The sequence below is a fragment of the Bombina bombina genome, chromosome 8 (assembly GCF_027579735.1).
Source record: "Bombina bombina isolate aBomBom1 chromosome 8, aBomBom1.pri, whole genome shotgun sequence".
Lineage (NCBI taxonomy): Eukaryota > Metazoa > Chordata > Amphibia > Anura > Bombinatoridae > Bombina > Bombina bombina.
In genome coordinates this window covers 36,774,545-36,791,957 of record NC_069506.1, presented here as the reverse complement: position 1 = coordinate 36,791,957, position 17,413 = coordinate 36,774,545, and the positions used below count along the sequence as shown (strand labels likewise).

The following is a 17,413-nucleotide window of genomic DNA, read 5'->3' as shown; positions in this document are numbered from 1 at the left end:
GAAAATGTATTATGACTCTGAACATCACATGAATAGTGCTGATGAACAGCACTATATATGTTCCTCCCCGCTTACCCTGCAGCATGCTTAACTCATAAGTGTCCAGGAAAACATGGCTGAGGTGGCAGCCCTAGTTGGGGTGCTGGGCAGGTTTAGATTTGGGGAGCTGGACAAGGTGTGGTTGGGAGTAGGGCAGGGTTGGGTTGGGGGAGCTTGGCAGGGTTGGGAGCTGGGCAGGGTTTGGTTAGGGGACCTGGACAGGGTTGGGTTGGGGGAGTTGGGTAGGGTTGGGAGTGCTGGGCAGGTTTGGGTTGGGAGCGGGGCGGAGTTGGGTTTGAGGAGCAGGGTAGAGTTGGGTTTGAGGCGCTGGGCAGGTTTTAGTTAGGAGTTGGGCAGAGTTGGGTTTGAGGAGCTGGGCAGAGTTGGGTTTGAGGAGCTGGGCAGGTTTAGGTTGGGAGCTGGGCAGGGTTGGGTTGGGTGCTGGGCAGAGTGGGGTTGAGAGCTGGGCAGGTTTAGGTTTGAAGAGCTGGGCAGAGTTGGGTTTGAGGAGCTGGGCAGGTTTGGGTTAGGAGCTGGGCAGGGTTGGTTTTGAGGAGCTGGGCAGAGTTGGGTTGGGGGAGCTGGGCAAATTTGGGTTGGGATCTGGGCAGAGTTGGGTTAGAGGAGCTGGACAGAGTTGGGTTAAGGAAGCTGGGCAGAGTTGGGTTGAGGGCTGGGCAGGTTTGGGTTGGGAGCTGGGCAGAGTTGGATTGGGGGAGTTGGGCAAAGTTGGGTTGGTGGAGCTGGGCAGAGTTGGGTTGGGGGAGCTGGGCAGAGTTGGGTTGGGGGTGCTGGGCAGGTTTGAGTTGAGAGCTGAGCAGGGTTGGGGGAGCTGGGCATGTTTGGATTGGGAGCTGGGCAGAGTTGGGTTGGGGGAGCTGGGCAGGGTTGGGTTGGGAGCTGGGCAGGTTTGAGTTGAGAGCTAGAAAGAGTTGGGTTTGGGGAGCTGGGCAGGTTTGGGGTGGGAGCTGGGCAGGGTTGGGAGAGCTAAGCAGGTTTGGGTTGTGAGCTGGGCAGAGTTAAGCTGGGAAGCTGGGCATGGTTGGGAGCTGGGTAGGTTTGAGTTGAGAGCTGGGCAGAGTTGTGTTTGGGGCGCTGGGCAGGTTTGGGTTGGGAGCTGGGCAGGTTTGAGTTTGGAGCTGGGCAGTTTTAGGTTGGGAGCTGGGCAGGTGTGAGTTAGGAGCTGGGCAGGTTTGAGTTGGGAGCTGGGCAGGTTTGAGTTGGGAGCTGGGCAGGCTTGAGTTGGGAGCTGGGCAGGTTTGAGTTGGGAGCTGGGCAGGTTTGAGTTGGGAGCTGGGCAGGCTTGAGTTGGGAGCTGGGCAGGCTTGAGTTGGGAGCTGGGCAGGTTTGAGTTGGGAGCTGGGCAGGCTTGAGTTGGGAGCTGGGCAGGTTTGAGTTGGGAGCTGGGCAGGCTTGAGTTGGGAGCTAAGCAGGTTTGGGTTGGGAGCTGGGCAGAGTTAAGCTGGGGAGCTAGTCATGGTTGGGAGCTGGGTAGGTTTGAGTTGAGAGCTGGGCAGGGTTGGGGGGAGCTGGGCAGGTTTGGGTTGGGAGCTGGGCAGGGTTGGGTTGGGGGAGCTGAGCAGGTTTGGGTTGGGAGCTGGGCAGGGTTGGGTTGGGAGCTGGTTGGGGTTGGGTTGGGAGCTGGGCAGGTTTAAGTTAGGAGCTGGGCAGGTTTGAGTTGGGAGCTGGGCAGGCTTGAGTTGGGAGCTAAGCAGCTTTGAGTTGGGAACTGGACAGGGTTGGGTTGGGAGCTGGTTAGGGTTAGGTTGGAAGCTAGGCAGAATTGGGTTGGGGGAGCTGGCCAGGTTTGGGTTGGAAGCTGGGCAGAGTTGGGTTGGGAGAGCTGGGCAGGGTTGGGTTGGGAGCTGGGCAGGGTGGAGCAGGGAGTGGTCCTTGGCAAAGCAGGACTTTTAAAACCTAGAAGGTGCAAAAGTGATGGGGTAAGAGCTCCCAAACTGTGACTATTTCACAAAAGGCAGAACAGTTGGAAGTTTGGATTCATATTCCTTAAGCTAAAGAACACCAATACATTCTCTATTCAAACATTAATATACTGAAATATGTCAAGAGTCACATTGTACAGTGAAGACAGAAGAATAAATATATGTGTACTTGTGTGTCACACTCATAACCTTTCTAAAGGTTTCTGTATTTACCTTTCTAAAGTTTTCTGTATTTAAGGTTCCCAGCTATCCTCCAATAAATACTGGCTGACCAGTAGGTGACTGAGCAAGGGTGTTACATGAGGTCACACAATGACCCCTGCAAGGTCTAACTTAGGCACTACCCTTCTTTCTGCGCCCTATGTATTGTTTAAAAGCATAGGAGGCCTTTAAAACTCAGCTTCCAATAAAGGGACTTTTAAGTGTCTAGTATTTTTTTATAGATTTTACTGGACAGCCTGCTGAAATATTGGACTGTCCAGTAAAATATTACCCACCTGGCAAGCCTAGCTGTATCTGCCATTAGGAATAGTAGAAATCTTTAAAGGGACATAATACTCATATGTTAAATCAACTCACCAGAGTAAGTGCTGTGTAAACAGTTATATTTCAGATACTGTCCAGCTGCAAATTGGAAGAAAAAAAAAACAGACAAACAAAATAATAGCCAATAAGCATCAGCAGTGCTTTGCCTTTGCTGTGATCTCATGAGATTTCATAGAATTTACTTAAACTGAATAGGAAAATAACATGACTGTGCCTGCACATGCCAGATGCACACTCCCTTGCAAGTCCTGGAACAAGCATTCTGACTGGCTGCTTAAAGTCTCTTTACAGTGGGGTGTGAATACTTGGTAAATACCGTCCTTTTTTACATAGAAATACTCAGGTGATAGTTTCTAGTCAGCTTATTACAGCTATGCTGCATCACTTTCATGTGCTTCAACATTTGGGTATCATGTCCCTTTGATCTTAGAAAAAAAAATTGTATTTCTATATATTTAAGTTCGTTTTTCAAGAGCTGTCAAGGTTCTATCTGTGACTCAGATTGGGAAAGAAATTAAAGCGACACTTTGCAGCTGGACAATAAAGCAGAATTGCTCTTTATCCCAAAACACCCAAATGTACAAAATATGAAATATTGAATTATTCTACTAATCTTAGTAGTGCTGGACACAATGTGTAAACAAACAAGTATTAGAGAAGCTTAAGAAATACCTCACAACAGTTTACCACAGTCACAGACATCCATGCCAAGCCCACATCTCAGGGCAGAATTTTCTAATTATACAAATAAGCCAAATATCAAGAATGTAACAGGAATATTGGGACAGATGGCATAATAATTTTTTTCAGACATAGCAGACCATTTTAAACAGCTTTACAATTTGGTTATATTATCAAAGTTGTTTCATTTTCTTGGTATCCTTTGTAGAAGAAGCAGCAATGCATGACTGGGAGCTAGCTGAACATATCAGGTGAGCCAATGACAAGAGGCATATATGTGCAACAACCAATCAGCAGCTAGCACCCAGTCCTGCATAGCTGCTCCTAAGCCTACCTATGTGTGTTTTTCAACAAAGGATACCAAGAGAAAGAAGCAGACTAACTAACAGAAGTGAATTAGAAAGTGATTTAAAATTGCATGCCCTAACTGAATTTTTAAATAAAAATATATATCTAAGGTTTAAAGAGTTTCTGCTACTGAATAGCTCTAGCTGCAGAAAGTATATACATGTGAAGACTGCTTTACTACAATATTGTTGTACCATGTTATTATGTGTTTGATGAGATGGGAGGAAATTGGTGACATTGGTGAATGATCACAGGTTGAGTCAAGCTGATGGAGGTGATAGGTGATGTGGGATTATTCAATAGCAGATAAGAAATATACGCTCAGGAGATTCTACTTTATTAGTTTTACTGCATTTTCATCTGATATTAACGCCGCAGGGGGCATTGTCAGCTCATTTAAGCTGTAAAAAAGAAAAGCAGTCAGGAGTGAATATTAAGTAACGGCCATTGTTACAATACAAATGACTATGACACACAAGCAGTAATATTACAAATTAGTATTTAAATATTAAAAGGTACTGCTGAGTCACACGACTAGCGCTGCTGAGTCAATCAGCGTCAGTATCCTAGCCTACGGTGTGTTTTATCTCTGCAAAGTTAGTATAAAATGCATTGTTTTGCATGTGTCATCTGTTAAAGCCAATGGCCCCTATTTATCAAAGGTCTTGCGGACCTGATCAAAAATGCGGATCAGGTCTGCCAGACCTCGCTGAATACGGAGAGCAATACGCTCTCCGCATTTAACATTGCACCAGCAGCTCACAAGAGCTGCTGGTGCAACGCCGCCCCGTGCTGACTCACAGCCAATGGGCCGCCAGCAGGGGGTGTCAATCAACCCGATCGTACTCGATCGGGTTGAATTGTTGCGATTCCTGTCCGCCTGCTCAGAGCAGGCAGACAGGGTTATGGAGCAGCGGTCTTTGTGACCGCCAGGGCCGGACTGGGACCAAAAAGAGGCCCGGGCATTTTAGGGCAAAGAGGCCCACTCCCCCCCACCCCCCTGCTCACCATTTCTTATTTAAAGGGACAGTCTAGTAAAAATTAAACTTTCATGATTCGGATAGGGCATGTAATTTTACAATTTACATTTATCATCAAATTTGCTTTGTTCTCTTAGTATTCTTAGTTGAAAATTAAACCTGGATAGGCTCATATGCTAATTTCTAAGAACTTGAAGGCCACCTCTTATCTGAATGCATTTGACAGTTTTTCACAGCTAGAGGGTGTTAGTTCATGTGTGCCATATAGATTACATTCTGTGAAGATACTTGTGAAAGGAAATATTTAAATTTATATTTATAGTGATACTTAAATAGTAATAAAAATTATATTAATTTCAGTTACAGTTACAAAATGGTGCATGAATAGATTTAAAAATAAATTAATTAATAAATCATTAGAATTATCCTGTTTCACCTTCCTACCTGCTTTTCAAAAAAGGATACCAAAGGAACAAAGTAAAATTGATAATAGCAGTAAATAGCACTAACACATTAACCAAACACCAGAGCCCATGAACTGAAATTAACCCCTACACCACTTAAGTAAATCAAAATACAACCTCCCCTTATTACACCTGCCTTTAACCCCTTGATCCTCCAATTGCCTTAGCCTCTTATCCCATAGTAACCACATTTATTTAACTGATCTATTCTAACTCCCTGTACCCCATACCTCCCCATGACAAAATACTAATTGTGACCTGGCTGCCACAGCATATAAATCCCTTACAATCACCACCCCTAGCTTACCCCATAATTATAACAGCACCTAAGACAAATAATGACCCAGGTCATAGCATACAGTGCTGCTCCCAACTACCGGTCCACTCCAAATAAAGTACAACCTCTCAAGTACAGGATTACTTCTACCATGAATCAACACTGCCCATAGAATTCCTCTCATAAATCATAATGGATACCCATCACCCATGATAGACAAAAATATAAAGTCGTTGTTGAGATGCACATTAAAGTCTGTAACAGTACATACATGAGATCGATGTCAGCTTCTTATCAGACTTTTCTACTAGGGCTACAGTTATGGCATATGCTGGTGGTCCTATCCCCATAAACATCAGGAGCCAGGAACATCAGGAGGAATGCCAGACTCAGACCTCAGACAGAAAGACCGGTAGTCAGCCTGCGTGCGGCCGCAGCGCAGTCAGATTTGGGCCCCAGCAGCGGCAGGCCACATTACACTAGTGCGGCCGTGTCTGTGTGTGAGAGCTGAGCTCAGTACTCAGAGTCAGTCTCAGACAGTGAGCAGCTGCGGCACTGGCACGCCGCACTGTATATTATGTCGCACACGCACAGAGTCACAATAAAATTTTGGGGCAAACAAACTAAGACAGAAGCTAGGTGTGTGTGGGTGTGTTAAAGTGTGCGCAAGAGGCACCAAGCTGCTCCAACCCTAAAGTCCCTCAAGTTAGGGAAAAAAGATATGCAGAAGAATGAAAAAACAGGAGAAGCGCTAATTAAAGCTAAAGGTGCTACAATAAAGTGAGATAAATGACTTGCTATGCAAACGAAATGAGATAAATGACTTGCTTTGCAAATATAATTTAATCAAATAATCATAGAGGTACAAATCCTGCAAAGATAAAGTGCATAAATGTAAAGATATTAAAAAATCGGACGTCTCCGATATATAAAAACACAAATAAAAACAAATGACTACTGTTGCCAACATAGACTTTGTCTCTGTACTATGTAGAGGAAGTCGACATTAAAAACTAAAGTCCTCAGAAGAGATGAAAAAAGAGATCAAAGCCGGGTAAAAAGTTAACCCGTTTTACCTTCAGGCGTACCGTCCGTGTATTTAGAATCACCTCCGTGAGGCGTATGTATATCCCGTGACGTCACTGATCGGGAGGCGTCGTCTCTGTAGGGAAATCCTATTGGTCAGGATAACTTGACAGATAAACTATAGCGGCCGCTATATTGTAGACTCTAAGGACTCTAATACTCTGTTGAAGTGACAAGATTTTCAGCTATCCACGGAGAGCACGAGGACCGCATTGTGAAGGGCCACGCGCCTAAGTCAAGCCGGTTTCAAGTTGCACATCAAAGTCCATATACTACAAGGTCTATAAGAGAGATCTGGATATACTATGACCCTGCGTGCGATCCTGCACTAAGAGCAGGGTTTAACATCTACAATATAGCGGCCGCTATAGTTTATCTGTCAAGTTATCCTGACCAATAGGATTTCCCTACAGAGACGACGCCTCCCGATCAGTGACGTCACGGGATATACATACACCTCACGGAGGTGATTCTAAATACACAGACGGTACGCCTGAAGGTAAAACGGGTTAACTTTTACCCAACTTTGATCTCTTTTTTCATCTCTTCTGAGGACTTTAGTTATTAATGTCGACTTCCTCTACATAGTACAGAGACAAGGTCTATATTGGCAACAGTAGTCATTTGTTTTTATTTGTGTTTTTATATATCGGAGACGTCCGATTTTTTAATATCTTTACATTTATGCACTTTATCTTTGCAGGATTTGTACCTCTATGATTATTTGATTAAATTATATTTGCAAAGCAAGTCATTTATCTCATTTCGTTTGCATAGCAAGTCATTTATCTCACTTTATTGTAGCACCTTTAGCTTTAATTAGCGCTTCTCCTGTTTTTTCATTCTTAAGACAGAAGCTAGTCACAGGCACAGCACTCAGGGCGGCCCACCGGGCATATGCCCGGTATGCCCTATGGCCAGTCCGGGCCTGGTGACCGCTGCTTCATAACTGCTGTTTCTGGCGAGCCTGCAGGCTCGCCAGAAACACAGGACATCAAGCTCCATTCGGAGCTTGATAGATAGGCCCCAATGTAGCAGGCCGTATTTCAAGTTTTGAGAATTAGAAATTGCTCAAAATTACAGGAAAAGGAGTATAAATAAATAATGATAATATATTACAAAGTTGTTTCACTACCCATATACATTCATTTATTTTTAAATCCCAAGGTGTCTACCGTCCCTTTAATGTATGCATTATCCTTTGATATCAGTGCATGATTATCTCAGCCCATGGGTTTGGAACTGAGATATCTGTTTATTCCAAGTACATTCTGGAATCCATTCAATTTGCAGTTATAGGAAAATGATGAAGTCTTTTCATTTTTAGTGCCTTGTAGCAAACTATCAGTTGTAATTGGTTACGGTTTCCACGACTACTGGCAGATACAGCTCATTAGAGGGGCGCAGTGATATATTTGTGCATAACCCAACAAAGCCCAGGAGTCAGGAGCCATATCTGCAGCAATAACTAAAAACGTTATTTTCTAATTATACATAACATTTTCACCCTCTGCTTGGTGTTCTCTAGGTTGTAACGAGGGCTGTATCCAAAGCACAAGGCAAATTCATTTCGCTGATACTTCTTATTAGAGGTATGAGACATCATTATCAACAAGATTATTTTTATTGGACTTGATTCCTAATTAGTTCCACAGAGGTTTTGCTAATCAGGATAACCATTTACCAAGTAATTTTATCATGTACCTTAGGGATTAGCGATTGTTTCTAAAAATTCAAAATTTAAAACAAATTTTGATAAATGTGTTAGTTCGAATCGAATTTTGATTATTTATATAACATTCTAACATTCTATTTTCAAATTTTCATTTTCGGATTTTTCAATAACGTTCGAAAATATTCGTTTGAATAAAACATTCAAATTCAAAATAGTATTTCTAGTCTACAACTGTGTTTTATAAATGTAGTATTCAAATTTCAATGTGACATTCAAACACTGCAAATAATATTCCATAATAGAATTTTTAAGAATATTCGTTCTTATCAACATTCGATTATGTAAATCGAATTTCTACAATAACATTCGTTCTAACATTCGAATTTGAATATAAACACATTCACCCATCCCTAATGTACCCCCTATTGCATGGACCCTGTACCCCCCCTGAGATGGACCCTGTTCTGGGGGTAAAATGTTATCTTTATAGTTTCAAATGAACATCAGGAATTAAAAGTGTAATGGTATTTGAAAGTCAGAATTCATAATTCATGACTAAAAGGGAGCATGTAGTTTTAAGAGACTTTTTAATGTACTTTGATTACCTATTCTATCACCTATTTAGGTCTAGTTTCCATCGAGAAGGTGAATTGTGGAAATTGGTTATAAAAACATTTATCTCCATTAAAGGGACATGAAACCCCAAAAATGTATTTCATGATTCAGATAGAGAATTCAATTTTAAATAGCATTCCAATTTACTTCTATCATTTAATTTGCTTCATTATTCAGATAACCTTTGTTGAAGAACAAGAAATGCACATGGGTGAGAAGTTGGAATTTTTTTTTAAATTGCAAGTTCTTTCTAAATCATGAAAGAAAAATATTGGGTTTTATGTCTCTTTAAAGTCTATAGAGATCTTTTATGTTACCACCAGTTTTCACACTTTACCGCCTCAATAGAAACTAGGCTTTTCTCATGAGCAGCAATGTGGTGTTTGGTAGTTACGTGTGTATGCCTCTTGTCATTGGCTGACTAGATGTTATCATTACATTGCTCCCCTTGAGCTGACTAAGGCCTAGTTTCCATTGAGGTGGTAAAGTGTAGAAACTGGTGGTAACATAAAAATCTCCATAGACTTTAATAGAGATAAATGTTGTTATCACCAGTTTCCACAATTTACCATCTCATTCAAAACTAGGGCTAACTATGGACTAGTTTCCACTGAGGTGGCAAACTTTGTAAACTGGTGATAAAAACCATTAATTCTGATAAAATCCTCAACTCTATTGGCAGAAATGCAACCCCAAACTTGCAAGGAACCTCTTCCATGCTTCACTGTGGCCTGCGTACACTCATTAATGTACCACTCTCCAGCCCTTTGGTGAACAAACTGCCTTCTGCTACAGCCAAATATTTAAAATTTTGACTCATCTGTCCATAACACCTGCTGAAATTTTCTGCACGCCAGTTCCTCTGTTTTCTTTCATAGTTGAGTCGCTTGATCTTGTTTCAATGTTGGAGTTATGGCTTTTTGGCCACAAGTCTTCCATGGAGAATAAATCTGACCAGACCTCTCTGGAAAGTAGATGGGTGTGCCAGGGTTCCACTGGTTTCTGCCAATTTAGAAATTATGGCACTGCTGGACATTTTATGATTGCAAAAGGAATTTGTCTTTCATCTGCTGCACTAAGTTTTATTGGCCAGCAACTGTGTCTACGGCCCTCAACATTGCCCATTTTTTTGTGCTTCTTCAGAAGAGCTTGAACAACGTGTCTGGTTACCAATGTTTGCCTTGAAATATCTGCCTGGGAGAGACCTTGCTGATGCAGTATAACTACCTTGTGTCTTGTTGCTGTGCTCAGTTTTGCCATGGTGTATGAGTTTTTACATTAAACTGTCTTCAGCAACCTCACCTTGTTACCAGAGTTTGGCTGTTCCTCATCCAGTTTTATTTCTCCTACACAGCTGTTTCTGTTTCAACCTACATATTGAATTGATTATCATTAGCACCTGTTGTTTAATCATGCATCTGACTATATGCCTGACTTTGCTCAAGTGTACCTAGAAATTGGTTTGATTTAGATTTTTCTTCTGTTCACTCATTTTGCATTTTGTTAATTGATAAAAAAAATAAACTATTATCAAACAATATAATATTTTTTAAAGTATTTTTACTTTACAGCATTTTTTCATACCTGCCTAAACTTGTGCACAGTACTGTATGTCACTTTAACTGTGTGCTTAACTCTTCTGTGTGGGTTAAACTTTGCAACCAATAGTGCATTAAAATGTTCTAATGCTGCTTTTTTAGGTTCCTAAAGGATACTTGTGATACTTTAGTAGTTATATCTCTAAAAGACCTCTGTGGAGTATGAATGAGACTTTCCGGATTGTATCCTTAGCCTTTGCTGTTCAGCCAAGCCAAGCGACCCTATCTGACAGGCCGCAAGGTTTTAAGCTGCTGCACATTCCCCCCCCAGACATCTGGGTTACGAGTAGTCCTATTTGACTACACACACTGTTGGAGATGGATACCTATTTACAAGGACATGAAGAAACTATTTCTGAGCTACTAAATGAACATTACGCTAGTCTGAGACTCTTAATAGCACAGAGTTTTGCAAGTTGCCTTTCCCTACGTGGCCCCCATGTACTAGTTAAAGCACTCGGTCAAGAGGAAACTGTCTCACCCGATACTAACAATGCTAACGTACGAGATTTTGGGAGCAAGGCTGCAGCGGAGAGTAGTGTTACCACCCAGTGCAAGGCTGAGACAGTTCAGATCGCTCTGTCGGGGAGTGTGCTTAACAAGGGGAATACCTGCAGGAAATTTGCGATGCTGTGGAGGCCCTCGCAGCTTGCTGTCGGCAGACTAGATCCATGGAGACCCGCGTTGTCCACATCCTTTGCTGTGCCTTCCTTTGACACTAGTGAGGAGTCCGCTAATGAGCACCTTCCAACCCTCTATACCCGCCCCGGAGGACCCATGCCGAGAACAGTATCCCATACAGACACTCCCTGCACTCCCAGACAATGTGGAAAGGGTAGAGGAACCAGTTCTAAAGATATCTGAGCTACAACGATGCATACCTCAGCTTTCCCTGACCCCACTCAACATAGCAGGGGAACCCGGATCGCCTCAGCTGATCAAGACCAATCGCACAGTCTCCCGGAGAGCACCCATCATTGTAATGGGCCTTATAGATTCTGTTTGCTCCCTGCGTACCCCGGTCTCTGGTGCGCCAACATACCCGGCTAGCCAGACTGGGAAAGAAGGGAGTGGTTCATTGAGAAATCTTGTAGACGGAATGTGAGGAGGTAACAAGAGAGGAGAAGAGTAGGAGATCATGAGCGGAGCGAAGGGGACGGGAGGGAAAGTATCTGGAGACAAGGTCTGAGATGTAGGGGGGAGCAATGCAATTGAGGGCTTTGTGTGTCAGAGTGAGAATTTTGTGGTTAATCCTGGAGGCAAGAGGAAGCCAGTGAAGGAATTGGCAGAGAGGTGCGGCAGATGAAGAGCGGCGTGCAAGGAAGATGAGCCTGGCAGATGCATTCACTATGGATTGTAAAGGAGCTAGGCGGCAGCTAGGGAGACCCGAGAGGATAGAGTTGCAGTAGTCGAGGCGGGAAAGGATGTGAGAGTGGATTAAAATCTTTGTTGTGTCTTGTGTAAGCAAATGTCTGTTAGCAATGTTTTTAAGGTGGAAGCAGCAGGCTTTAGCCAAGGACTGAATGTGAGGAGTGAAAGAAAGATCTGAGTCAAGTGTGACCCCAAGACATCTGTTTTTCTGTTCCTAATCTGAACCTTGATCCTTCTGGCACCTGAATTGTGAGCTATATCCAATTCTGCATACTGTTAGTGATGAGAGCTCAGGTGAGTTATACTCTATGTCTGGGTTCTTTAACTTCCAACTAGGCATGCCATACCTCCCAAATTGTATTAAAGGCTTTCTGGAAGGAAGCACTTAGGAAACTTGTGGGCAGAGCCATGGTGAGAGGGAGGAACCCGGATGTGAAACATGGGCGTTGTCAGGCATGTCTAAGAAGGTTATGGGTACGTGTGGGCAGGCAATGTGAGGAGCTGCAGCAGTCCTTTATCAGGAAACTGAGAAGCTGCAGATCAGAAATAGGCCAAACCTACTGCCCGAAACAATCCCACTGGATCTGGGACTAGAGTACTTTATCTTACAATGTATTGCAGATTTTCATTTGGGAAAAAAAGGCTAAAGCCACCTTTTTTTCAACACACTTTTTGTTACAAAGTGACCTGAAAAAGTAATCTGTGACTATGTAGCTACAGTATACTTTAGAATTCCCCATCCCTTTAACCAAGGGTAGCACAAAACTGTGGTATGAGGGCACATATGACTGTTCAAGGTTTTTGTGTACCCTTCAGCACCACTGAGCAGAAAAAAAGACATAACTAATTTGCTGCCAGATTAGTATAGTAATTCTGCTCTTCTCATTAGGTATTTGTATTTGAACCAAATCTTGTAAACTTTGATTATTTTATACAGATAAATTTATTATTAGTAAATCATTTTCTATACAATTTGTAACTAAAAACCTAATTTTATTTTGAGGCATTATCTTTAGCATAAGTATAAGCATAATGTAATATGTCTCTCGTCCAATCCCCTCATAAATGACTGGCCCTTGATTTATTATTATTATTATCATTTATTTGTATAGCGCCCGCCAAATTCCGTAGCGCTGGGTACAATGATAGAGGTATACAATGACAAAGATTTTTGATAAAATAATAAACATAAAACTAAACAAATCTAGTACAGGAGGAAGAGGGCCGTTCATGTATTAGTTTGGTTCGGATGAGGGATGGAGGAGAGATGGTAAGCCTCTCTGAATAGGTGGGTTTTCAAGGAGCGTCTGAAGCTATATAAGGTTGGAGACAGTCTTATGGAGCGGGGTAGAGAGTTCCAGAGAACAGGAGCAGCACGTGTGAAGTCTTGGAGGTGGAAGTGGGACATAGAGATAACAGGAGTGGAGAGACGTAGGGCAGAGGTTGATCGAAGAGGACGGGATGGGGAGTATTTCACGATGAGAGAGGAAATATAGTTGGGAGTTAGACTGTTTAGTGCTTTGTAAGTTAGGGTTAATACTTTAAATTGTATTCTGGAGTGTATGGGGAGCCAGTGTAGAGACTGGTAGAGCGGAGCAGCTGATGTAGATTGGCGACTTAGGTGGATGAGTCTAGCAGAAGCATTCATAATAGATTGGAGAGAGGAGAGGCTGTGTTTTGGAAGGCCATTTAGGTGTAGATTGCAATAATCAATGCGTGACAAAATGAGAGAATGAATAAGTATTTTTGTAGTTTTTTGAGTAAGGAAGGGACGAATTCTGGAAATGTTGCACAGGTGTGAACGGCAGGATTTGGTAAGCGTTTGTATATGTGGGTTGAATGTGAACTCTGAGTCTAGTGTGACCCCAAGAGAGCGGACCTGGGGTGAGGTGTTGAGAATAGAGTCTCCAACCGTCAGAGAAATGTCAGGTGTTGGATGTCTCAAAGAGGGGGGAATAAGAAGCAGCTCAGTTTTGAACAGATTGAGTTGCATGTAGTGTGAAGACATCCAAGAGTAAATTGCAGAGAGACAGTTGGAAATCTGGTTGAGTAAAGAGTGAGAGATATCAGGAGAGGAAATAGATTTGGGTATCATCAGCATATAGGTGGTACTGGAATCCAAAGGAGGCTATAAGTTTTCCAAGGGAGGATGTATAGAGAGAGAAAAGCAAGGGGCCCAAGACAGAGCCTTGCGGTACTCCAACTGGGAGAGGCATAGGATCGCAAGATATGTTGTTAAAGGAAACTGAAAAAGAGCGGTTTAAGAGATATGAGGCAAACTAGGAGAGGTCTGTGTCTCAAATGACAAATGAATGTAGTATTTTTAGGAGAGGATGGTCGACTGTGTCAAAAGCAGCGGATGGGTGAAGAATTAGTAAGGAGCAGTGGCTTTTTGCTTTAGCTGATAATAGGTAATTTGTTACTTTAGTAAGAGCAGTTTCTGTTGAGTGTTTAGGGCAGAAACCAGATTGTAGTGGATCAAGTTAGGAGTTAAAAGAGGAAAACCAATGGCACTACTTGTATGGATTGAGATAAAAATGCTCTAGATCTCTTAATACAATGGACTCTGGAGTGTATTCCAGATCAATATTTAGTAGTAAAAGAGTCTGTGGTGCTGTGTACTTAATACAAACTTAGAAGGCTAGATGTGGTTAAAGAGATAACCACCAAGAAAGGGTACACTTATAGCACTCAAGAGCAAATTACAAGTAATAGTATTTGTGAATTTCAATGTGGTACAGAATTGAAAGAGACAGCATTAGTCTCCAATTATACTAAAACTAAACTAAATTAAAACTTAACATTTATTAATTTCACAGTGCTAAAAATTTGCGGAAAACAAGAAAAATTAAAAACACTAACCAGGTTGGTGCTATGATTGTAATAAAACAAGATAATGTATTTAGGCTAGTAAGACCGTTACAAGGGTCACTGGAGAGTATGTTCCTCCTTAGAGGTCTATGAGTATAGATATAATTATCAAGGGATTGTATATGCTCTAGGTTTAGATGATACACAAGTAGTATAGTAAGGATATAATATACCCCCAACTTTAACGTTTTAACAGGTTTAATAACTGAAGCCTGAAGTGTAGTAACATTAGTGTTACATTGGGATTGTAACAATAGATACTCAGTTATAAGTACAGTATATAACAGTGTATTGAGATTGTGAGTTAATTCAGAATAATCAAGGCAAACACGTATTTTGTGAATCTCAATATCAGTCTACTCTGTACCCACTGTGGTAGTGTACATTGTATTGAGGTATATCATAATATCATTTACTTTGGTCCTCTATTGGATTTCACCACTTTTGTGATAATGGTACGATACCTCTATTAGATTACACCACTTTTGTTACCATAATATGGTTAAATCACAATGAATTAAAAGTATATTTGTATATGACTGGGAATTCAGTTGTATAATTTAACTGCCAGATACACTTATATAGCTAGGGGTTCCATTGTGTAACACAACTCATTGGTTATAACTATAGATATCCAAATTCAGTTAATATAATGATACCTGTTGTGATTGTTTATTGCATTGTAACTATTTCAACTGTGTTTGTGTAAACGTTAGTTGTACTGGAAATTATAGCTTATTTATTGGCAGTGCAGACTTGTGATTTTGCTTTAAGTAAGCCAGATTTTGAATAGATATTAGGGCTTAATTCATATGTCACCAATTAAAGTTAAACTATTAGGTTTTTATTCGCAAACAGTTGCAAACGTTGCCATTTTTAAGCTGTATGGCTGATTTTTTAAGAATAAACTGTTAAGAGAATAAATGCACTCTGTGATGTGATTGCTTTGTGCTTGTTATTGATTAAATAGTGAAGTCAGTTGTGACAAGTAAGTGTTTGGGTGTTTCAACAAACCACTTTTCAAGTTTGAGCATATCAGTTGTCAGTTTATTTTGACATATATTCTAAATTATTCAACATTCAGGTTTGAGCTGTCTGCACCAATCCAATTTTAGTTGTGTGCCTTATTAGCATAAAATAGGAAAAATAACGGTTTCCCTTCTCATAGTTATACTCTTGTGATGTTTAACATTTATCACAGTATTTGGTGGCTAGGATTAAATAATTGTCTACTATCAACACCGTGTGCTTGACATTTACTATATATATATCTCTTTCCTATGAGTTATCGAAAGATATTGCTTGGTCGATAGCTAATAATACTGTGAAGGCATAGATTTGATCAGTTGCTGGCTTTGGCAAGCGGGTATTTCCCGGTACTTGTATTAGCAAAATTCAGCGCTTTCCTAGTGTTTGTATTTTTAAAATAACCGTTAGAGCAATTGCGTTTCTGACCGGTATTAGGAAACAGAAGGTAGCCTATTAATATCGTATCCAGAGCCAGCCTCTGATCCCAAGAGACACCCTTGTTAGCGTATAAATACAAGTAGAATATAATATCAATACATAGCCTAAGTATAATGGCTGATTAACATATAAGCACCATTCAAAGTTAGCTTCTAAAATACAGGAGCTCGCAATGACTCCTCACCATTTCCCTAACTCCCTAACATGTTTCGCCGTCTAACACGGCTTTGTCAAAGGGTTATCCGCAAATTTTTAGCACTGTGAAATTAATAAATGTTAAGTTTTAATTTAGTTTAGTTTTAGTTTATTTGGAGACTAATGCTGTCTCTTTCAATTCTGTACCACATTGAAATTCACAAATACAATTACTTGTAATTTGCTCTTGAGTGCTATAAGTGTACCCTTTCTTGGTGGTTATCTCTTTAACCACATCTAGCCTTCCAAGTTAGGAGTTAGTTGTGAGAAATTGAATTAGCCGATCATAGACCAGTCGTTCCAATAATTTTGAAGCAAAGGGAAGGAGACCGGTCGATAGTTAGAAGGCGTTGAGGGGTCAATCAAGGACTTTTTTAGGATTGGTATAATTGATGCATGCTTGAATGTATCTGTGCCAGCGGTGAGAAATTGGTTAAAGAGATGATAGGATAGGGGTTAGTGAAGCAGAGAGAGGGAAGAAGTTGTGAAGGAATAGGGTCAAGTGGGCAGGTTATGAGACAAGCCAAGGATAGGAGTACAGAGACTTCTTCCTCTGTTACAGGAGAGAAGTAGCATAGAGGTTTGATAACAGAAGGGGTGGGTAGTGGGACAGGCCTAAAGAGGTGGCAAGGGATAGAAGTTTAGAGGCAGCAGGCATGTTAGGATTATCAAGGGGTATGTTGAAGTCCCCTAAAATGAGAGAAGGGACATTACAAGAGAGAAAATGTGGAAGTCAGGCTTCAAAGTGGTTCAGAAATTGTGATGCTGGGCCAGGGGACGATAAATAACTGCAACAGGAAGATTTAAAAAAAGATTGGTTGCTCTTACTCTAAAATATTCTCAAACACAGTAGAGCTATTTCCATGACATCAGAATCAGATTAAAGGGACAGTCTACTCCAGAATTTGTATTGTTTTAAAAGATAGATAATCCCTTTATTACCCATTCCCCAGTTTGGCATAACCAACAATGCTATATTAATATACGTTTTACCTCTGTGATTACCTTGTATTTAAGCCTCTCCAGACTGTCCTCCTATCTTAGTACTTTTGACAGATTTGCATGTTTGCCAATCAGTGCTCACTCATAAATAACTCAATGGAAGTGAGCACAAGGATATCTATATGGCACTCATGAACTAGCACTGCATAGCTGTGAAAAACTGTCCAAATGCCCTGAGATGCCCAGGTACTTATATAAGAGCATATGAGCCTACCTGGGTTTAGTTGTCAAGAATACCAAGAGAACAATGCAAAT

General features: G+C 41.4%; 1 protein-coding gene across 1 annotated transcript; it reads right to left on the bottom strand.

The window, feature by feature from the left end:
* Nucleotides 1-961: 961 nt before the first annotated feature.
* On the bottom strand, nt 962-7,967 carry LOC128638789 (uncharacterized). The gene is made up of 2 exons (XM_053690924.1): nt 7,872-7,967; nt 962-1,486 (listed from the first exon to the last, which is right to left on the bottom strand). Exons 1-2 carry the CDS (start codon nt 7,965-7,967, stop codon nt 962-964), a joined length of 621 nt encoding a protein of 206 aa, XP_053546899.1.
* Nucleotides 7,968-17,413: the final 9,446 nt, after the last annotated feature.